The 22,911-nt window shown below is 53.6% G+C and overlaps 1 protein-coding gene across 4 annotated transcripts; it reads right to left on the bottom strand.

The window, feature by feature from the left end:
• Positions 1-761: 761 nt before the first annotated feature.
• On the bottom strand, positions 762-22,018 carry CABP1 (calcium binding protein 1). 4 transcript variants are annotated; one of them, XM_037052262.1, is made up of 7 exons: positions 21,374-22,018; positions 8,571-8,750; positions 5,668-5,698; positions 5,269-5,412; positions 4,944-5,053; positions 4,577-4,724; positions 762-1,227 (listed from the first exon to the last, which is right to left on the bottom strand). In XM_037052262.1, exons 1-7 carry the CDS (start codon positions 22,016-22,018, stop codon positions 1,202-1,204), a joined length of 1,284 nt encoding a protein of 427 aa, XP_036908157.1. In that variant the 3' UTR covers positions 762-1,201. The 4 variants fall into 4 exon arrangements, with proteins under 4 accessions (XP_036908157.1, XP_036908159.1, XP_036908158.1 ...); XM_037052264.1 differs by lacking the exon at positions 21,374-22,018 and adding an exon at positions 13,199-13,663 and having other exon boundaries at positions 1,202-1,227; XM_037052263.1 differs by lacking the exon at positions 8,571-8,750 and having other exon boundaries at positions 1,202-1,227.
• Between the last annotated feature and the right edge of the window lie 893 nt (positions 22,019-22,911).

Genomic DNA, 22,911 nt, shown 5'->3' with positions numbered 1-22,911 from the left:
CATTGGAGGAAACCGAGGTTCAGAGAGGGGACGTGACTGGCCCAAAGACACACAGCAAATAAACCCAGAGCCTTGCCACCCTACAGTTCTGCTTCTTGCCCGGAGGAGAGGACGGCAGCTGTCTCTACATCCGTCCCCTCACACACACTTGGGTGTCCTCCAGGGCAAAAACCTTGTCCTTACCTCCTCAGGAGGGCCTCCGAGATCTCCCCAGAGAAGGCCGGTCCTCCCCAGTACACCCCATCGAAGGTCCCTTTTTCCTTAATGGTAGCATCACATTTTGTAGCCATATAACAATGTGATTATTCCATGTCTGTTTCCCTGACCAATATGAAAGTGCCAGTAAGACAGGAAGTGGGGCAGAGCCTGCTACATGCTTACCCAAAGCCCATTCTTTTTCTTATGCAGCAGGTCCTGGAATAATGAGATGCTTGGGAATTTAGCTCTTGTTTGTGTCGAACAGTCTCCGATAAAACTGGTTTCATTTTATGTCATTTCACTTAAACATTGAGGCCTTACTGTAGAACCTGACTTTATTTGTGCCAGCTGAGCACCGGGTAAATCACTACTACCTCAAGTCTTCCCTTCAGGAAAAGGTACTAGGTTCTGGCTTCAGAGGTCAGTGAGGAGGTGGCTGGGGTATCTAGGGGTACTCAGTGAGCGCATGTTGAAAGCACGAATGTTCAGCCAGTTCTGGGCATGCAACTGGTACCCAAGAAACACGTCACCCAACCAGGTCCAAAAAACAGAGACCCCACAGCTGTCTTGCTCTTGGAATATTTTTATTGGTTCTGAGATAAGAGGGCTGCGGCGAGCTGGGATGGGCACAGAGCTAGGAGGGCAGCAGGAGGCTCTGCCCAGGGCAGACATGCTGTTGTGGGGTCTGCTGGCGGGCTCCCTGGCCCACCCAGCCAGCAGCGGTGGCTGGGTGCACAGCACTTGGCGCCTTGCACGACCTCTGCGGGCTTGGCACTGTGGCCTCTTTGTCGGCGGGCGCCCCCCTTTCCAGTTGCAGGAATTGCGAGTCTTTCACAGTGCAGAGGGGTGGGGGTCCGGGGTGGGCACCTCCCCGGGGGTGCAGGCAGGCCCCGTCCGCCAGTACGTCTTGGACTCTCGGCAGCTACAGCGGGGTGAGGCGAGCTCCGGCTCCTCTTCCCCCTGCCTGTGGGAGCTTGGCAGTCCTGGAGGGGCCCTTCCGGCCTCAGCGGGACATCATCCGGACAAACTCTGGGAGGGCACAGGAGAGCGGGGAGAAAGCAGTGGTCAGGGCCTGCTCAGGGCGCTGCCTCCAAACCTCCTCAGGTCCCCACTCCATCGCCCCCCACATCCAGGTGGCCCCTCCAATCCACCTTCTACACAGCAGCCGGCTCGAGCTTTCTAAGAGGCATATCTGACCCCCTTCTCAAACCTGACCCCCATCCACATTATCGTGGATGCCCACAGATAGTGTCCTTATCCTGACATGACCTTGAGACCCTCTCCCTTCCAGCCCCAGATGACACCTCTGGCCCCCTCTCTCCCCACTCACCCCAACTACGCGCTCTCCCTTGCAGCGCCGTCAGGGCCACGGGCTCACTCCCACTCCTCTCACCCCACAGCTTCCTTGCAGCCCATCCCCTTGCCCTTCTTTTTTCAGACTAGACTTTCTCCTTTAGAGCAGTTTTAGGTTCACAACAAAATCAAGCACAAAGTACACGCCCTACTTCCACACAGGCACCTCCTGCCCCACCATCGACAATCGTTACAATCGATGAATGACACTGGCACGTCACCACCACTCCAAGTCCAGTTTACATGAGGGGTCAGCCTTGGTGGGGTCTGTTCTACGGATCTGAACAAATGTATGTAATGAATGACACGTACCCACCATCACTGTCTCACCCAGAGCGGTTTCGCTGCCCTGAAGACCCTCTGTGCTCTGCCTACTCATCCCCCCCTCCCTGCACAGCCCCCTCAAGCCCTGGTCCGTTACTGTCTCCGTAGTGATCCCTTCTCCAGATCGTCCTGTAGTTGGAATCACACAGTGTGTAGCCTTTCCCGACAGGCTCCTTTCACTTTGTAGTATGAATTCAAGTTTCCTCCATGTCTTCTCATGGCTTGATAGCTCATTTCTTCTCAGCTCTGAATAACGTTCCATTGTCAAATGGACCAGTTTATTTATCCTTTCATCTACTGAAGGACACCTGGGTTACTGCCAGGTTTTGGCAATTATGAATAAAGCTGCTATAAAAACATCCACGTGCAGGTTTCACTTGGATAAATATTTCTTCCTTCTTTTTCACCTGGTAGCTCCTACTCATTTCTTAGCGCCCCATTTATTCATAAGCTCCTCCAGAAAGCCTTCCCTAATCCCTCCTCCAGATTGGGACAGGTGCCCCCTCTGCACACCACAGCCCACTACACTTCCCCACAACAGCACAGGCTGTACTGCTGGCTTCTGTTTCCTTGCTGGTCCTAGGCTCCCCAAGGCAGGGATCAGGTCTCAGCGCACAGAGGTGCACGACACATGCAGGAGGAGTAAATGGGGGTGCTGGGCCCTCAGGGACGGGCAGCCACCTGTGAGGGGCACTCACCTGACAAAGGACATCCTGAGATGTTCAATCTGGAGGCAGCAAAGCCTTCTCTCCCTCCAGCCACACTGTACTCAACCTTAAAGAACAACTACTCCCCATAAAGGGCCTCCCAACCTGTGTGTTCTGGTCGGGCTCGTGCTTATCCAGCCTCTCTGATTAGCACCCAGTGTCTGGAGAACAGTCAGTGCTTTACTGCACCTTCTCCATGCAGCTCGCAGCGCCGCAAACGGTGTCCAGTGCTGCACACAGCGGGACGTGCACAGCCGGTAAGATTCCCGACCTGGGTGGATGACACAGCTCTGCTTCCTGCTAGTTAAACAGTCTTGGGCAAGTGACATTGCTTCTCTGAGCCTCGGCTTCCTCATCGCATGAGGCAATAACAGTGCAATCTAGAGAGTCCTTGTGAGGGTTAAATGAGGTAAAATATGTAAAGTGACTGGTACATGGTAAGTGTACAATAAAGGGTAACTATTAGGATCATTATTGATTCCTCAAAAAAACCCTTTCATGGAGCACTAGCGGTGTGCCAGGTACTGAGTTACAAGGGAGATGCAGAGAGAAAGAAAACAAGGTTCCTCGTATGAAAAAGTTCTGAGTCAAGTAGAGGGACAACTGCAAGTAGCAGGTAGGGGACAGTGTGAAGACAAGGTGACCCTGATGTGCTGTGAGGCCCAGGAAGGAGGAAGTTCAATCTGGGGAGCCCGGGAAGAAGGGCTGGGGGACATGTCCCACTGCAGGACCTTGAAAGATGAACGGAACTGAAGGGTGAACAGAATTTAGCCCATATGAACAATGGAATAAAAGGCACCCTGATAAAAAGAACACTGTGTTCCAACAGAAGCCTAGCAGGTTCACAGACCACAAGGGCCTTGGTTCAGCTGTAAGGAGCAGTGGGAGTGACAAAACGGCAGGAGCTGCAGGTGGGACGTGAGCTGTGGTCAGATCTCAGGGGCTCACCTACCGTGTTTTTCAGACCATAAGACGCACCTCTGTTTTAGAGGAGGAAAATAGGAAAAAAACTTTTGAAGCAAAAAATGTGGTAAAATATTTAATAACATAAATAACATAATATTTCATCAATGTAAATGTAAACAGAACTAACCAGCAGCATTAACAACCATTATTCCTCCAAAATTTGGGTGGTGGGAAGGTGCATCTTATAGTCCGAAAATACAGGTAAGTGCCAGTGTGAGGTATGTGGCATTCAGAAAAATACCTTCCATGGAGGGACATGGACAGACCGATGGATAGAGACAGATGGGTGGATGCGTAGATGGACAGTGATGGGAAAATGACTATACAGATAGATGAACAGATCAATGAAGTATGGGTAGAAATATAGGTAGATATATATGTGTGTATGTATGTGTGTGTGTGTGTGTATATATATATATACACACATATAAATGTATGAACAAATGGAGATGCACAGATGCATAGAGAGGTGTACACAGTAGATAGGTACGTAGATGAATTCATGGGTGAGTGATAGAAGAATGGAGTGGCCCTGGCTGGTGTAGCTCAGTGGATCGAGCACCAGCCTTCAAACCAAAGGGTCACTGGTTCAATTCCCAGTCAGGGCACATGCCTGGGTTGTAAGCCAGGTCTCCCATAGGGGGCATGTGAGAGGCAACCACACACTGATGTTTTTTCCCTCTCCACCCCCTTCCTCTCTCTGTAAAAATAAATAAATAAAATCTAAAAACAGAAAAAGAATGAGTGGATGCATGGGTGGATAGATCAGTGCATGAGTAAATGGGTCTATGAATAATTGTTTAGAGATGAATGAATGGATGGATGGATGAACAGATGGATGGACGGATGGAGAGACACGGATGGATGGATGGGTGGTGGGGTCCCCCACCCAAGGGTGGGGTCCAGAGACAAGAGGCAGAGCAGTGTGCATGGATGGAGGGCTGGCAGGACAGAAGGGTGGAGGATGGACATACGGTGCAGAGCTCCACGGATAGCCACTTCCTTGCCAACTTGCAAGCCCCACCTACCTTCAAAGTCCACTCGGCCATCCCCATTAAGGTCCACATCTCGGATAATTTCCTCTATGTCTCGGTGTCCCACCTGATGACCGAGGAGTTTCCTCATGGCCTCTCGCAACTCACTGGTGCTGATCTCCCCATCACCGTTGGTGTCAAACTAGAGGGCAGGGAGGAGGGAGTGGCAGCTACACCCCAGAAGCCATCAGAAGCAGATCCCCAGGGTGAGCTCCTTCTCCAGAGTCACCATCTCTCCTCTCCCCCAGAGAACTTTCTCTGTCCAAGCCCCTTCCCTGGTCTGGGACCCTGCATTCAGGTTCCTTTTCAAGTTGCCACCATGGGGCTAGGATTCTAACAACCCACCCACACCCCGCCTGACCTCTCGGAAGGCGTCTCGCAGTTCTTTTACTCCAATCATATCGGCCGTCTCCGCCAGGAGTTTTGGTCCCATTAGCTCCACAAAGTCATCAAAATCCACATGGCCACCCACTGGGGACAGAGAAAAGAGGCCATCCGTCTAACCATTCCATGCCTCTAAGCAGGTGGTGGAGGGCAACACCAACCCCTCTTTGACCTGCCCAGGGCTAGGTCCAAGGTTTAACCAAAGGCCGCATGAGACGGAGACGTGACCGTGGGCAGGTGCTTTGTCAAAGAGCAGCTCGGGCGGTGGGGCCAGGGAAGGAGGTGCCCGTGGACGGACTCACGGTTCATGTTGATCTGCTGGGACAGCTCGATGAGCTCCATCTCGGTGGGCATGTAGCCCATGGTGCGCATGCAGTTGCCCAGGTCCCGGCAGTTGATGTAGCCGTCCTTGTCCTTGTCAAATTCTCTGAAGGCCTCTCGGAGCTCTGGGGAAGGAAACGAAGGTGGATGTGGTTGGGGGTGGGACCTGCAGAGCCTCTGGGGGCAAAGACAGCCACAGGGCCCACTGGCTTGGAGCTGCCCCTGACGGTGCACCCCTCTGACCCCTGGTCCCTGAGGATGCCTGGCTCTGACAGGCCCTGTCCCTGCAGGCCAAGGTGTCTCTGCCTCTCCTCCCACCCATCTTCCCTTCCCTCAGCTTCTGGGATGGCTGAGTAACCCTTTTAAGGGCCAGGTCTTACCTTCGATTTCCTCTGGCCGCAGTGATCTGTCCTGAAACAAAAGAACATGTCCTGTTAGCAGCTGCGAGGGGCCCAGAGTCACAAAATGCCCAGCCTGAGGGCCATGCAAGTAAGTGGCAGCAGGCACTGGGTGGAGGCGTCAGGGCCGCAGCGGAGGCACGCCTGGACCATGTCTCTGAGGAGAAAATGTGCACCCTCACGTCTTCCATAGTCATGGAAGATGCCCAGAGGCCCAAGAGCCCCATCAAGCCTGGGCACAGAAACGCTGCACCCAGCCCCTTATTTCAGACACTAGAATACGTCAGAGGACAGAGCTGGTCCAGAGGCAAAAACCTGGAAATGAAACAGGGTCTGCGGGAAGTCACAACACAAAGGAGGCCTGCAAGGTAATGGAGAAGAGAGGGGCTGGAGGGCAGAGAAAGCAGGGACTAAACAGGCAGGCCGAGAGAGGAAGAGGAGGAGGCCCCGAGGCTGTGGAGGCGGGATTAGGTCTGTACCCTGCTTCCTGGGCACTGCTCTACCTTCTCTGATTTTACCCCCAGCCCACACTTTGCCCTGTCGGAGGACGCAGCGTAGGACCCTGGGGGCTGCCAGTGCCTCTGGCTGCCACCAGGGTCCAAAGCACACAAGTAAAGCTTCAAGCAGTGCCCAAGTCTCCTTGGGGAATCAAGGAAACCCTGGTTCTCAGCATCACAACAGATGGCAGAGAAGTCTCTAAAGAGCAGGCCCACAGGACGCGGTGGGGGGCAGCTGCAGCTGGTGAGGGGCCAGTGCTGCCGGGCCTGCCCAGGAGGGACACAGATTGGCACAAAACAGACGCGGCTGCCCAGCTGGACCTGCTTAGTAAGCCCCCAAATTGGCCCGCAGGGCTCCTCTTCCCTGAATGACACGACTCCCTGACTTTGGGCAGGGAGAACATGGGGCAGGTGTGCCTGCCCCGAGGAAGTGCACGCCAGGTATGAGCACACCTGTCGTAAGTACAGACATGCAAGTGTGCCACTGTGAGCATGAGGTATCTCAGCTGTGCACACAGGCTGTTCTAGCTGAAAGGGTCCGGGTGGGTAGAAACAGCTGCTGCCGACCCACTCCACATCGGCCTCTGAGAAAGGGACCCCAGCCCTGGAAAATCTGAGCACCTTCTAGAAAGGGGCTCCGAGGCAATGTCCTGTGGGATAAACAGGCGCACAGGACCCAGTGCTCAGAAGAGGCTCTAAGAGGCAAGGTGGCGTTCACTGTGCACGTGTGCTTGGAATGAGCAGCCTGCGAGCCGCCGGGTCCCGCAGGAGGCTTCAATGGCTGAGGGCAGGCTTCACGGAAGGTGTGTGACTGTCAGATAACCATACAGACTGCTACTAACAAGCCTGTCACTGTGCACAGTGCACAGGTTGTCACTCCACCCCCTACCTAATCCCACCTCTTCCCCCCGCTGTAGCGGGTCTAAGCCAGACTTGGATCTTGAGTAACCAAAAAAGATGTTTTCCGCAAGGCCCATCCCCCAGGAAGTACAAGGGAGCGAGCCCCAGATGTGCCTGTGCAGGCGCAGGGAGTGCTCGCTGGAACACGTTGCTCAGACGTAACAGTCCTCCCACTGCAGCCTGCAGGCTCAGGCTCAAGCAGCTCCCCACTTCTCCAGGGCCCAGCTCTGCAGAACTGGAGAAATGGGGTGCTGCTGACCCCCCGCCCTGCAGCCTCCCCTGCACCCTCCCCTGCACATCCAGTACAGACGGAGTCAGGGGCAGGAAAGCCAGGTGTCCCTCTGCAGTGGACCTGTGGTCTGGTTGGTCCTGATGGCTGGTACTTGTGTCACACCCTCCTCTGTGAAGAGAGGCGGGGATTCGTGTACTGTGCTCTCGAGTGGAACGAGATGCCCATCCACGTGGCAGGGGGCCCATGAGCAATGTGGGGGGAAGTCAGGTGGAAATGAGCACCAAACACTCCTTTCTCCCCAACCTAAGTGGCTGGGGAGAAGAGCGTGGCCTCTAGAGTCAGACTGACTCGAGTGCAAGGCTCAGATCTGCTGCTTCCTGGCTATGGGCGGCCACTCCCATGAGCCACCAGCTCTGTATCTGTGAGAGATGGCAACACCAGGACCCATCTCCAAAGCCTCTGTGAGCACCATGGAACGAGACATGTGAAGTGTCTAGCGTGTGGCACTCAGTAAGTGGAACCTACAAACATCTGTATCTGTAACACCATCATTGTCCCCCTCCTCCCTGTGGCTGTTCAGACACCTGAAGGAGGTTGGCCAATATAATAGCCACATGTGGCTATTTAAATTTGAATGGGAATTAAACAGAATTAATAATTCAATTCCTCAGTTACACCAGTCATATGTCAAGTGCTCAGTAGCTACATGTGGCTAGTGGCTACTCTACTGGACAGCGCAGGCTACAGGATGTTTCCAGAACAGCAGAAAGTTCTACTGGACAGTGCTGTGCACCCAGTACTGCTGTTCCGAGCACAGGAGGCCCTGACTCAGACTCCCCGAGTCTGAGTCCTACTTCCATGGCCCACAAGCTATTACCTTGGGCAGATTACTCCTCCCTTTCAGTGTCCTCATATGTAAAATGGGATAATAGTACCTACCTCTTAGAGCTGCTCTGAGTCTTAAACAAGAAAATGCACCAAAGCTCTCACCACAGTGCCTGGCACATGGTTAAGTGCTCAAGAAAAATCCAAAGCAATGTTAGCTGCTGTCGTTACTTCTTGCTGATGGAGGCGGACTCACCAGTGCTTGCAGCCACGAGTGGGAACCTTTAGGGGTCAGGTTCACAGGTTAGGGTCTGAGGCGTGTCTGCTGGGGGACACACGCTTCTGTGTACAGAGCCCCTCGTCTTCCCAGCACCTCCTCACGCCCCATGAAGCCAAGCCAAGCATGGCTCCGCTGGGGCCAACTTACGTACAGGCTGCCTGTTCTCAGCGAAGCCCTTGCGCAGGAAAATGCAGGCAGGGCCCAGCAGGTTGTGCATGACGGCGCAGTTCTGGGCCAGCATCAGGAGCGGTCCCGGAAGCTCACCATCAGCCGCCAGCCCCTCCTCACTCGTCTGTACCGCCCTGTAGCTGGTCATCTCCTCCTGGCGCATCTTCAGCCAGCACCAAGCAAACACAAAAGAGAGGCAGGCATCACCTCCCTGCCCAACGAACAGGGCCCGCCTGGCCCCAGCTGGGCTCTTGGTTCTAGAGGAGGTGTCCTCAAGAGCAGACCCTTGAGAGTCCAACAGCAAGGGTCAGAGAGCCCTCAGGATGCTCGAGAGCAGGCGTCAAATTGGTCCAACAGATGGTCTCTGGTCCTTGGCTGAAACAGATGTTCCAGGGAGAGCTGGGTGTGGTACCCACCAGGTGGCTCGGGTGCATGCACACACACACAAACATGACACACACATGTGCAGAGAATCACACTCATGTGCATGCAGAGGCTCAGAAAGGCAGGCAGCAGGAGGCTTCTGTTCCAACCAATGGGAAGTTTTCACTGAGAGATAAATGGAGTAATGTCCACTTCCAGCACTGTCCCGATGCCCCGGTGCAAACCCTGGGGCTAAGTTCCCAAACTGTCTCCTGGCCCTACCCCCACTGGACCCCTGCTGGACCCCCACTGGAAGGCAGTGAGGACAGTCTGAGCAGAGGGCAGCCTCAGCTGGTCTGCTGGATTGGGGGCTGCAGGCACAGGGCCATAGCTACCGTGAACGAAGCGGGTGGTGTGAGAGGTGGGAGATGGGCTAAATGGAGGCTGCGTGTGCGTGCCCTCTGAAGGGGCAGCACTACGTAGCTCCAGCCCAAAGCATCAGACCAACACAAAGCACATCTGTGGGTCGGATCCCACCCAGTTTGTGGCCTCGAGACTAGATGCTCTTTCACCAGCAAGTCTCCCTTCCCCCTCCTGCTTCCCTGGCTCCCTGCCTGGTGCAGCCTGCTGACCTCTGGAGGCTGAGGCACGGGCCCTCTCTGCTTACCGAATATAGCTGTGCTCCCAGGCCTGGGCCAACCCATCCTCCTCCCTGACGGTTCCCATGCAGCTATAAAAAGTCAGCACTGCCCACAGACCATCCCCCTCAGGACAAGAGCAGCATCCAGACACAACATTCTATTCCACCCCAGTCTCCGCAGGACGCCCGGGACCCCCAAGAATCCAGAGCTGCCTACCCCACCCTTTCTTCTTGCTGTGGCTCTTCTTCCTGCCGGGCTCCTCTAGCTCAAAGAAGGTCAAACCCACGAGAAGATCTTAACCTAGGGGCAGCCTGCCCGCCCCAGCTGAGCAGCAGAGTAACCTGCCTGTAACCTTGCCCTCTCATGTGTCCTCTCCCCACACTGTGGGAAGTCCCACACTGCGGGGCTGGCTACAGACTAGACTCCCCTTAGCCTTCCTAAGCCCCTTCCAGGCCTAGAGAGGGAGAAACAGTATTCTGGTTTCACAAAGGGGAAGTAGCAACTCAAGATTCAAGGTGAAGAACCCCAGTCCAAGGCCCAAGTTCAGTGAGTGCAGTAAGGATGAGCCTTAGGTAACCTCAGAATTTAAGGGATGCCAGAAAGACCAATGGCCATTCTGATTTGAAGTCAAAGGGGGTTCAGAGCCTCCGCCACACTCACACAGGCTTCCAGGACATAGCCAGAGTGAGGCCAGAGCCAGAGGGACCTTCCCGACTGGAGGCGGGCTCTAAGGAAGCCTGGGACCACACGTGGTGGCTTAGTCCCAGGATACAACCTCAGGAGATGTTTGGAGAGAGGCAGCCATTTAGTTCCAGCTGCCTCACATGGACACTTGGCTCAGAATGAGCACAACCCAGGCAGGAGGCAGTGGCAGGCAGTACAGAGTTCTGAGAGGAAGTTTTGTACACTCGCTTTGGACTCAGTCTTAGGGACAATTCCAGCTCTGCCACTTGCTTGCTTTGTGACCTTGGGCAGGTCACTTCACCTGTCTGTGCTCTAGTTTCCTTCTGTATGCAATGGGGATATGCATGGCGACGCATGGGACTCTCGTGAGAAATGAATGAGCTGGTGCCTAGAACATGGTAAAAGCAGAATACATGGGGTTGCCATGGCGATGACAATGACAAGGACAAGGACGATGATGATGATAGTAACAGTGATGTAACTTGAGAGACGCTGGGTGCCAGAAGGCATTTACTTCTGGCTCCAGAGGAAGTGGGGGAATGTTTGCCAGTCAGGAAAGACATGAGAAGGCTGGAGAACAACTTGCTCCCACGGAGAATGAACCTGTGGTGGCTGGGGAACTTCCACGGCGCTTCTGGATCATAATCCTGCCTGGCACCAAGTTGCCCCGGAAGCTGCTGTTATTCCCTGGCCAGTGACGGCACCTGACAGCCTGGAGCAGGCCGCCTCTCCCCATTACCAGTTCCCCGTAACCAGTGGGAAGCCCAGCAGGGGGTGACCCATGGGCGGACCACATCCCCTGGCATGGAGCGGACGTCTCCTGAGTGTGGCATGGGAACAGGAGGGCCCAGAAGGCCTCATGACCTAATGGCTTTCTAGCCGCAGACACTGGCCAAGGTCAGACAGGCCCGAGCTCCTTCTCACCGAAAGCGCTCAAGGAGAAGCTGAATGAGTGCGCGTTCAGTGAGGTGGGAGAGGGGGTGCTGCTGTCAGTGGGAATCGGACCAGATGACGCATAAGGTCGGACTGCAGAGTCTATGAATAACATTTCTGACACCAAGAAGAAGGGAGAGGCAAAAAAAAAAAAATGAAATGCCAGCTCTGGATTCACACAGGCCGGGGTTAGGTCCCAGCCTGGTGTCCAGTTGGCTGGGTGACCTTAGGGAAGTTTTTATCTCAGAGTCCAGCTCCTCTCTCTAAAATAGCCAAGAGAACTATTTGGTGGAAAAAAGAAAATGAGATAACAGAGGTTGGATGTATTGTAAATATTCATGAAAAAGCAATTGTTACTTTTATTAAAAACATGAAATTGATACAGTAAGTTTTATTGCAACCTTTAACCTTGCTCCATTTTCCTTTTTTTCCCCCACCCACCTTCTCAGAACACTGAGTGGAAAATTTTGACTATGATGATAATGCTACTAGCTAACATTCATTGAGTCTATAATCCAGGCAGTGTGCACAACACTTTATTCAGTTCTCACAATCACCTGACCAGGTGGGTATCAGTATTTCCCCTTGATGGATTAAAAAAACTGAGGCCCAGAGAGGTCAAGTAACTTGCCCAAGGTCACACAGCTGGAAAGAGGAAACCTCAGAAGTCTGATTCCTAAGCCCTCTGCTGTGTAAGGGAAGATGGGTGGGGCGGGACCAGCGGATAATTCTTGTTCTTAAATTCACCTCTTCAAGCTCTGGGCAGAACCAGGGGAAAAGCCACTCTGTGGTCCTCTAAACTAATTCAGATCAATTTCTATTTCTCTGCAACAATGTGGAGGCCGCTCCTGGTGCAAAAGATGACAGATGATGGGAGGAGGCTGCACAGAAGAAACAGCTAATCCTCAGAAGGATCCAAGGAACAGCAAAGATAAAAGGAAATCTGATGTGAGCAGCTTAGCTCAATGAGGAAGAGGATGAGCAGCAGAATAGCCTGTAATGTCCCAAACTAGAGGCTGTCAAACTGCCCAAGGAGGTAGGCTGGGGCTGGGGGCGGAGGTGTCATTAGCTAACCTGAGACCTTGTGTAAGTCACTTCACCTGAGCAGCAGTTAAGTTCGTTGTCTGGAAAACAAAAGCACGGCAGGGAAGCATCCCCCTCATTCCCTCTTCCGTTAAGTGAAACGAGGGGTTTCTTCGATGACCTGACTACACAGGACAGAAACGCGGGCAGAGTCCGCTTGAAGCAAAACCCTATAGATGCCAGCCCAGATTTGCATGAAAGATGTGCTAGAGATGATCGTTCGCTTTCTGGAAGGAATTCTTGCAAGAAGGTATCATCCTGGTATTCAGCACTAAATCCACCACAGGAAGTGCTGCACAGACAGACGCCTTTGGTCCAAGTCCTATTTCTCAATGGAAACAATTCTGCTCCCTGAACCAGTCTGGTCCTACCTGAGCGTCTCTGACCTGACTCAAGAATCATCGAGGGTAACAGGGGATACTCTGCTTGGTTCCTTTCAGTGGCGACAAGATCTACCTAAAACCCACAACTCTGAGGGCTTGGAGACCCACCAGAGAGGGTCGGAGACCCCCGCAGGAGGCGAATAGGCCCCAGGCCCTGCTATCGAGGAGCCTGGAGAGCAGCGAGGCCAAAGCTCAGCTCAACCCTCCTCTGGTCCTGCCGGCTTCAGGGGCCTGTCCACTCTGACACCCTCAGGACCCACACTTTCCATTTGACATCCCAGGAGCCACCTGGTTCTTCCCTACACTTGGTGCAAATTCCCAAACAGCCCCCATGCGGCTCCACGTCCCATCTTCAGCTCAGAGCCTGGGACACAGAGAAGCGGGGTAGGAGGTAAGCCCGAGGTTACAACAGGGAAGCAGCTCTAGACAGAACCTGCAGGAAGGTTGGCAAGCCTCAGATGCCCGCCCCACCTTGCCCACCCTCTGGATCTCCCACCCCCAGCCACGGGAATCCAGAAACATACCTTCCTTGAGAGACTTCTCAGAGGAGACTTGACGCAGTTGCCCATGCTAAGCAGAGGCAGCCCCTCTCAGGATCCCCGGGTCCATGAAGGAAGCTCCTGGGGGCTGAGAGACCTTAGTCCTGGTCACTGCCAACCCCAGCCTCCCTCTGCCTGCGCCGCTCTTCCTCCAGGACTGATCTGAGTCCTCTTCAGCGCGCGTGCTCCCTCACTCGTCTGCCTGCTCCTGGGTTTTTTTTTTTTTTTTTTTTGGTGGATTGTGTGTGTGTTTGTGTGTGTGCGTTTAACTTTCTGGGCACTTTCTTAAGGAGATGAAGGCAGGAGGGGAACATGCAGAGGACAGAAAATGCATAGCCCAGAGAGCTGATGGCAGAGGGCGGTGGAGCTGGGAGAGGGCGGCTGGATCATCTCCACCAGATTAGCGTTCAGTCCTCTCTGGCCCATTCCCCCTCCCTCAGCCCCTCCTCTCCCAGCTGACAAATCTGCGGAGAAATTGCCTTCGGTGGGTTTGGGGGGGGGTGTCCAGAATGGCAGCTGCAGCTGGGAATTAGGCCAGCAGACCCAGGAGGGGAATCAGGCCAGTTTGGGCCCCCAAAGCCAGAGCGCCTCCCAGCTCCCAGCCTCATATATGCATTCACACACAGGCGCAGGCGCGCGCAAGCACACACACACACACACACACATAGAGACGTAAGCACACAGGGACAAGCACATCCAAACTGCCCCCTGGCAATCGCAGCTGGAGTGAGAGCAGGCCTGGGAGAGCTTGTGACGTCTCCATCACGCTCCATTTTTCACACTTGCCTTGTCGGTGAAATGGGATGAGGCTCCAGGGACTGGAAGCACAGCTGAGCCAACAGCAGTTAGCAGAAACACTGCTCTCTTCACCGAGCACAGTGGCAGAGGGCATGGGTGAGGGCTCTGAACCTGCTCCTAATCTTCAGCTCCATCCTGAGCAAGGGTCTTTCACCAGCTTCCTCCAGGGTGAAGGGCAGAGAGGTCTCCCTTTGCAAAACGGTCTTCAAGGTCCCACGACGAACTTTTTAGGTGACTGGCTCTTCCTCGTTCCTCCAGGTTCCAGCTTTGATGTCAGTTCATCTTGAGCCTCAGATGTCACACTGGAGATCCACAGCCCCAGCCAGACGACCCAGGACAGAAGTGCCCCTGTTTCCCTGCACCCAGCTTTTCCCAGCAGGGGGCACCAGAGATAGGTTGGCAAGCTGAATTCTTCCCAGCCCCAGTTGCAACAACCCTTATGGGGGCCACTGAAAGAGCTTTCAGTCCCCAGGGCTCCTCTCCCAGGGACTTTGCATCCAGTTTTGGGCGGCTAGTCAGAACTCCCCTTAGGGCAGAAGAGAGGAGGCGCTGCCCAGAAGGCACTGCAGGCTTGCTCCCAGGTTGCTAGGGAAGACAGTGGTGTCCCCGTCCCGTCCCCCCCCCCTTAACTCCTGAAGACAGTGCTGCTGCTGAGGACGTCCTCGTCAGGTCGTCAGCGTCAGAATGGTTTAGTCGAGCTAGTTATTCTGCCGCCTGGTTTGGGCCAAACCTTGGGAGGGGATGTGGAGAAGGAGGGGCAGTCCCTAAGGACAGAGGGAGGAGCCTGGGAGGTGGTTTTCCCCTAAAGGGAAGAAAAGGGGTGAAGACACTGAGGAGTTGGAAGAGCAAGCAGCCAACTTAAGAGCCTTCTTCAAAGTCCTGCTCCTTGGAAACAGAGCATGAAGCAGCATCTCTGAGGGGGCTTCGGGTCAAGGGTCAGTGTCATGAAGAGCAATGGACTCAAATGAATGGGAAGGATCTGCAAGCCTGGGTCAAGTTCTGTCTCTGCTAGCTTCTGACTTCTCACATTCCAGATCTTAACTTTCCTTGCCTAGAAAATGGGGTTTCCCCTCTCTTGCTTGTAAAGCGTACATGGCAAAGTGCATGGCACATAGCAGGTACTCTATAAGTAATTATTCGAATGGAAGAAAGAAGTATCATTATATCCCGTATTTATGTGCCAGGCACTGTGCCTGGCTCTGGACACGTGGGAACAAGACAAACACGGTCACTGGTTTTAAGGAGCTTACATTCTCGCAGGTGGGCAAGGGATATTAGAGAGCTAGGAACACATTTAATTACATACCGGGTAAACACTATAAAGGGGAAACACAAAAACTCTAAGAATGTGACCTAATTCAGGAAGATCAGGAAAGACTTGTAGCCCAAAGCTAGAAAACTGGCCATCTGCAGGCTCTTTTGAAAAGCTCACAGATGATCTATTATAGAATTGTACCCCTAAAACCTATATAATTTTATTAACAAATGTCACCCTCATAAATTCAACTAAAAAGGCAAAAAAACCTGTAAAAGAAGAAGAAAGAAACGCTAGGGCTCACGAGAGACCTCTCAGGGGAAGTGGGCCAGGTTCTAGGGAGGAACCCGGTTCTCGCTGACTACACGAATGGTAGGCACAGTGCAACGCAGACTGCCCAACGCCAGCTGTAGCCCAGGCTCACCAGGCAGCTTCCCCAGAGATTCTGATTTGTTAGGCACACAGGTGGGATCCAGACACTGGGGATGCCAACTGCTACAGGTAAGCCTTACCTGCAGCCAGTGCTGAGAACTGCTGCCACAGCCCAAGAGCCTGCAACGCAGAGTCAGACCTGGGTTCAAATCTTGCCCTGCTGCCTAGCAGCTACTGTGCGACCTTGAAGACCTGTTCCTCCTTCTCTTTCTCTCTTTTTTAAAAGACTATACTGATTTTCAGAGAAAGGGGAAGGGAAAGAGAAAGAAACATCAATATGTGGTTGTCTCTTGCACGCCCCCTGCTGGTGGCCTGGCCCCCAACCCAGGCATGTGCCTTGAGTGGGAATCGAACAAGAAACCCTTTGGTTTGCAGGCTGGCACTCAATCCACTGAGCCACACCAGCCAGGGCCTATTCATCTTTCTGAGCCTGGGTTTCTTTATTGATAAAATGGGTACTCTCCTGGCTGGTGTAGCTCAGTGGATTGATCGTGGGCCTGTGAAGCAAAGGGTTGCCGGTTTGATTCCCACTCAAGGCACATGCCTGGGTTGCGGGCCAGGTCCCCAGTAAGGGATACACAGGAGGCAACCACACATTGATGTTTCTCTCCCACTCTTTCTCCTTCCCTTTCCCTCTCTCTAAAAAATAAATAAAATATATTTTAAAAAATGGATACTCTAATAACCCTTCCCTCATAGGGCTTATCTGAGGAGATAATGAGTTAACACATGCAAAGGCTTGGCACAGTGCCAGGAACCTGGAAGGTGTCCCTTCCCCTGCCCAGCATTGGTCTTAGAGGACCAGGTGGGGCCTCCATTCACTCAGCAGGGTACCCACACGGACCTGGTGACTCCTGCCCCCTGCAGGCCATCCCACAGCACAGCACCTGCTGTTGACCTTGTGAAATGGCTTGTCCTTGGAAACCTAGAGGCAGGAGAACCCTCTCCTGTGGAGAAGTCACGCACTTTGCCTTGGCACACTCTTTAAAATGTTGCTCACTTTAGATGTAGGTATTTGAAGGCAGGTCAGAGGTTTTGCTTGTGATGGAGAGTGTGGAAAATTGAATAAGAGTATAAATCACACCCCTCAACATGACGCCTGGCACTTAGCAGACACTCAGTAAATGCTAACATGACATTATGAGAATGTAAAATATGGAGTCCCAAGGGCTGGATGTGGGGTAAATGCCCACATCCAGTTTACCATTTTCTAACCACACAGCCTGTATAAATGAGTCAATTTCTCTGAATCCCAGTTTCCTTAATCACAACATGGAGCTAATATCTGACCTCTGCATCCTGGAGGATTGTGGTGAAGACCACAGCTACAGACAGAAAAGCACTGCTAAGTAGAGGCTTTGCAAAGTAAGGTATTCCTTGTGCCCTCCTTTGTCACCTGAAAACACGATTAGAATAATAAATTCCTGATCTTAATTTGTTAATAAATAAAGTCACATACTTTGAAGAAACCCCATCATTCCTGAGGGAAGATGATTGATGCTGAGGCTTAAGGGCAGCAAGGGATTCAAACCTGGAGCTTGCTTAAGTTAGTTTTGGGCTCAGCAGGTGGGAAAATGCTGATCCTGAGTGACAGGGGTAACTGGCCATCTGGGAGGGGCAGATGGCTTGACCTTTACTAGGAAAGTTTCCACAGGGCTGACCGGTGGGAGCTTCTCAAAGGAGCAAAGCACAAGGAGCAGCCCTACCTTCCCACCCCTACTCACTGTGGCTGCAGCGCCTGGGCCCCTGGAAGCCACACTTTGAGTTCTGGAATGGAATAATGGGATCAGAGGGATAAGAAGGATAAACCCGTTGCTGATTATTCCTGATTAGGAGGGAGGCTGCCCTTCACTGGCCCTGGTCAGTTCAATCACCAGCATTTGAACTTGGATGGCAGCCCAGAGTTAAGACATTCAGAAAAAGCTGGGTCATAACTTGAGAGGTACTTTGCAGTCGCTTTTGACAAAGACAAAACACACTTCAGAGACTTCCCACCAAACCAGTAGGTGTGGCACAAGCAGGTGGTTCCTTGATGGGCAGACCACTTCGTGGTCCTGTGTGACCTTTGCACCAGCCATTTCCCCTCTCTTGAGTCTCTCTGTGCTCTCTAAAATGGAGGAAGATAATGCTAACCTTCACAGGTTGCTGTGAAGATAAGAAAATGAGAAGATACTTTGTCAACTGTTAAGTGGGCTCTAGACAAATGTCTCAAGTACCCTTGTTGCTTCCCCAAAACAGCTAGAGGCAAATGCAGACACCCTGGGGGACTCTCTATGACTGATGTTTACCATAAACTGACCTTCTCTGTCTCCTTTCCCAGGCCCCAGAGAAAAGGCAGTGGGGGCTTCCAGCCCTCTCTGAGAGCAATAGAGAGAGATTTGGGCTGGCTGAAGTGACTGCTATGCACAGCCCTCATCCTGGAAACACGGGCCTGGGGCAACTAAATCTGTTAGGACCCAAACCATCAGTGTCTCTCTCCCACATCTATACTATAGGAGCTAAGAAACCGCAGCAGTCCAGAGGTGGGACATCAACCATTCATTCACTGATTCACTCACTAGGACAGAGGATCACAGTGATCCTACTATGTGCAAAGCAGTTTAGGAACTGGAGTAACCTACTCAAGTTAAAAGAAACGTGTCTATAGCTAAAAAAGAGGAAGAAAGAAGGAGGAGGAGGAGGAGGATGTGGGCTTTATTCGCATTTGTCTCCTCTACACGGGGTGCTTCTTCCCAAACTTAGGGTATGGAACAGGAACACTGTTCTATCAGGCTTATTCTGAGTTAATTTCTGACACCACATCTCTCTAGGCAGCTGGGTGACATGTCCATAACTAGCCACAAAAGAGGGTACTAGAAAAAGTCCTTTGTCATTCAACTCCTTCCTTTAATGGCCTTCCTCACCTGGCTCAGAGAGAGCTTTCAAAGTACAGGCCCTCATTCAGACAATTACTCTATGAACAAGAATAATAATGTTAATGAAGGTTGCCCTCTTTCCAACACCCACTCTGAGCCAGGCCACTCGACATACTTAATCTTGTAGAAGCTTTGTAATAATTCCACAAGGTAGTTTTTGTCAATCTTGTTCCTAGATGAACACAGACCAAAAGAGAAAATAAGAGGCCCAAGGTCACAGCAATAGGCAGTGACAGAGCTGAGACTGGAACCTACAGCCCTACACTCTCCAAAGGTTTAACCTTAAAACCACACCGTCTCCCTGCAGGCAGTAAGGATGCTCTGTGAGGTCACTGGAAGAATCCTAATTCCTTTTCCCCCTAATGCTGGAGTCTATCTTGGTATCTTCAGTGTCCCCGGGAACCCTGGCTCTCCCCGACTCTGCCACAAATAGAAGAAAAATGACCTGACAGGGCCCTTGGTCATTAACTAACAATAGCAATAACAGCAATAACTAACACTGATGGAGCCTTTGATCTGAGCCACACGCTGGGCGAGCTCCGTACATACACCCTTATCCCACTCAATCTCCCCCAACCCTGTTGAGGTACTATTATCGTCCCTACCGTGCAGATTAAGAGACAGGCTCAAGGAGGTTAAATGATCACTTAACGTGAACTTGGGAAACATGACAAATATGCTTCCCCAGGATGGTATTTTGCCTAGGAAGACCCTATCTGAAAGTTTCTGTATTCAGAAGCCCATTTCCCTCTTCTTGGTCCTGACCCTGTCTCAAAGAACAGAAATCTCAAAGCAAAAACAAGTGAAAGGAAGACTTATTCCCTGCCGCAGGAGATTAATACAAAAGTCCCAGGCCAGGTTTTGCTGCTATTGCCGAGGTTGTTCAAGCAGATGCCTCGGCGACGTCAGCGGGAAGCCCAGCTGTGCACGTACCAGCGCTTTAAAGAAAAACTCTGCTGCTCCCTCGGCAAGAGCCTCCATAAGGAGGTAGTAAATATTTGATGGGACCTTCCAGCCCTTCCTGACTCAGATGACTCTGGTGACATTTCGGAACACTGGGCTGGAGAATATTCTTCATTTAATGACTGAGAAAGTAGAGGTAGAAAGAAAAGCAGGTAGGTGAGATGCTCTGAGCCCACAAAGGGCCCACGTAGGCAAATTCTGCAAGACTGGAAGGAAAGAGCTCTTTTTCCAGAAACGAAGTCAAGTCACTGGAAAACAAAATAACCAGAAAGTGTGGAGTTCTGGATCCATAATCTACTCTCCAAACTGCTGAAATGCAAGCTCCCAGAGACACAATCAGCACCCCAGCTCTCTGTTCGCTGCTGTCTCCCCAAGCCTGAGCAATGCCCCGACACCCTGCACCCCACACCTCCCCACCACTACATCAGCCACTGCAGCGAACCTCTCCCTCACCATGTTGCCACACTAACTCTCACAGCTCTGCATCCAAATCTCTGCACTGGAGAACGGTTTCCAGCAAACTCGGCTAATGAGAGCTCCCTGCAAGAACAAAGCCATGCGCTGGTGGCCCGTCACACCACCACAGCAACCCTGTGCGACTCAACTCCGTGTGTAGCTGCCTTCATGTCAGACCTCCACTGGCATTGGCCACTACGAAGTAGTATTTTGGAAAGCAATGTGCAGATCTGAGGCAAAACACACACGGCCTCCTTGGAATTCTGATCTAGCACAGCAAGCCAGGAGCTTGAAACAGATTCTTTACGCTACAGAAAGACTCAGCCCCCTCCCCCCACTTTCCACTACACACCATGCAAACTGGCTGACCAGACCTCTGCACTACACCCCTCCTTGGCTGCAGCAGAACCATATTAACGCTGTGTCAGTGAGTTTGATTTAATTATGGGTTCAGAACTAAAGGACATCCTGGCTCTACTCAGAAGTGCACAGGTTCCTTTCTGTCGGGCCTCTGCCCCCCAGCAGCAGCACACCCCAAAACTGGATTAGGGCTACAAGGCTCTTTGTAAAGGGCAGATGTCCAGTGGCCTGGCACTCCTGAGAGAAAGGCCTAGAGAAAGCCACAGGAGCCACTGGAGACCCCTTAGTCACCTTTCCGACCCTAGAATGCACACCAGCTCACACTAGGAGTCTCGGGATATAATTCCCCACCCTCCGACTCACACTGCCTACCTACCATCCTAACGTCCCCCCTGAAGCAATAACGCCCTAAATATCCCGAAGTCCCAGGGTGAGCAACAGCCCCTCCATGCCTACCCAGACTCTTCTCATATTTTAGTTCTCCTAACTTTCCCCGTCTTTGTGGCAACCACAGGCAATGGTTAGGATGCATCATTCCCTAGCAAGGCTGTGCGCCCCGAGGTGCCCCACTCTTGACCCCAAGGCTCCAGACCCACTGTTCTCATAAGCCGCTCACTGGTGGTCTTGGCCAGAGTCCAGAAAAGTGGGTTTGGTGCTACCTGATCAGAGCTCCCCTCCTTGACCCCTGCAAATCTCCAGGCGACATGTGGAGGTCATCCCTTCCAGAATAGGCCCATTGTGGCAGGTGGAGAGGCTACGCGGCGGTGTCTCACCCAAAAGAGGCCCGGAGCGTGGACAGCGCACAGGGTGCTGAATCAGGCACCGGGGGAGGAGTACAGCAGGCAAGGGCGCGTAGCTGCAGCAGGACTAGGAAAGCGTGACTGGGGGCCGTGGGCAGCAGTAGGAAGGTTGTGGGTGCGCAGTCGCGGCAGGGTCCCGAGCGCTTCTCCAGCGAGCGCGGACGGGAGGCGCGGCCCTTACCTGGCCGAAGGCGGAGCTGAGCATGGGGTGCAGCCGGTGGAGGAACGGGTCTGCCTCAGACGCGGCAGCTGGAGCAGAGACCCCGCGACCCGGGGCTCGCTGCGAGCACCGGACACCGAGCTCCGGAGACAGCCCCCGTTCCTCCCTATCCCGCCCGCGGGCCAGCGGCAGCGGGGACCGGGGCGAAGGTCGGGGCGCCGCGGCCGGCAGCGCCTCCCGGGGCCTGCAGTGTGCCTGGGGGAGCCCGCGCCTGCTGCCCCGAGCACCCTCCTCTCGCGGCGCCGGCCAGCACAGGGGCCTCCGTGAACTGGGGTCCCCGGACGGCAGCGGCGTGCCAGGGCAGGTATCGGGCAGCCGGCGGCTAGGCAGCCCTGTCTCCCGAGCAGGGCCGTGGCGGGGAACCCGGCTGCCCCCGCTCGTTGCTGCCGCCTTCAGCAGCGACGTCTTGGACTCGCTTTTGGCGATGTGCGAGCTCATCGCGGCGGGGCCCGCGCTCGCATGGCCGGGCGCAGGAGGCGCGGTGCGGCGAGCGGGGCCCCGAGCTGGTAGAGAGCGGGGAGCCTGGCGGGAGCCAAGCCCGAGGACACGCTGGAGGCGGGCACCGTACCCCGGCCGCTTAAATGCGGCCCCGTCGCCGCCGCCCATGTGACAGTGCAGCCTCTTCGCCCGGAGCCCGGAGCTCCCAGGCGCCTGGCAGTGCGGATCTGGGGGGGTCCGCAGGCTGTCCCCAGAGAGCCCACCCCCGTCTCCAGGGCGGCCCAGGTACCGCTGTGCCCCGCCCCTTTCCCCGCCCCACGCTCGAGGAGGCCCGCTTCAGGGCGGCCCCTGGTGGCTGAGGGGACGCTGCGGCGCAGAGCTAGGAGCGCAAGGGAAGGGGTTTGGCAAAGAGCCCCAAAGACGTCCAGTCCTTGGTATCGCCGGAACTAGCCCATAATATGCCTGGAGGCTCCCACAGGAACCCAGAACCTCCGGAACCCCCAGACATGCAGGCGGGGTTACTCCCAGGGGGTACAACTTCGAAACTGAGGATGAGAGGGGTGCAGTGCACTGAAGACCCAAGGAGGATGAAGGCACTCAATGGCAGCACTGCTCACAGTCACAGGAGCCAGGATGACGTCCAAGGACACTACTGAGAGGACGGGTTCCACTCTGTAAGCACTCCATCCAGCCCCCAGGACCATGCTGGGGGACCAGGATGACCCTGGCAAATCAGCCGCAGAATTTTCAGTCCTCAGAAGAGAAGCCAGGTGGCATCCGATTAGCTTGGATTTGCAGGGCCTGGTGATAATCAAGTCTCAGGTAGGACCCATTTGTTGCCCCTACCACTCTTGTGCCCCCTCACCTCATGCCCTTCCAGATGTTGGAGAATTTGCTCTTGGTAGGCAGCCAGGGTTCACACAGGCTTGGACTGAGTCTCAAATGCCAGCTCTGCCACTTACCATCTGGGTCACTTGGCAAACGCATTCAACCTCTCCTGCAAAATGTGGACAGCAACATTTTCCAGGTAACGTCTGATGACGCCGCACACCTAGAAGGCC

The sequence above is a fragment of the Sturnira hondurensis genome, unplaced genomic scaffold (genome assembly GCF_014824575.4).
Source record: "Sturnira hondurensis isolate 20B ecotype Veracruz unplaced genomic scaffold, ASM1482457v3 Scaffold0007406, whole genome shotgun sequence".
In the NCBI taxonomy this organism is placed as follows: Eukaryota; Metazoa; Chordata; class Mammalia; order Chiroptera; family Phyllostomidae; genus Sturnira; species Sturnira hondurensis.
The sequence above is the reverse complement of the archived record's forward strand: the minus strand, read 5'-3'. Positions and strand labels throughout refer to the sequence as shown.

Excerpts from the sequence above, each read along its gene's own strand:
- CABP1 (XM_037052262.1), bottom strand. The coding sequence starts at position 22,018 with ATGGGCGGCGGCGACGGGGCCGCATTTAAGCGGCCGGGGTACGGTGCC. Across the intron at positions 4,725-4,943 it reads TGCGAGACGCCTTCCGAGAG|TTTGACACCAACGGTGATGG; the intron begins GTCAGGCGGGGT and ends CCTGCCCTCTAG. Across the intron at positions 1,228-4,576 it reads TGGCCGAGTGGACTTTGAAG|AGTTTGTCCGGATGATGTCC; the intron begins GTAGGTGGGGCT and ends GTGCCCTCCCAG.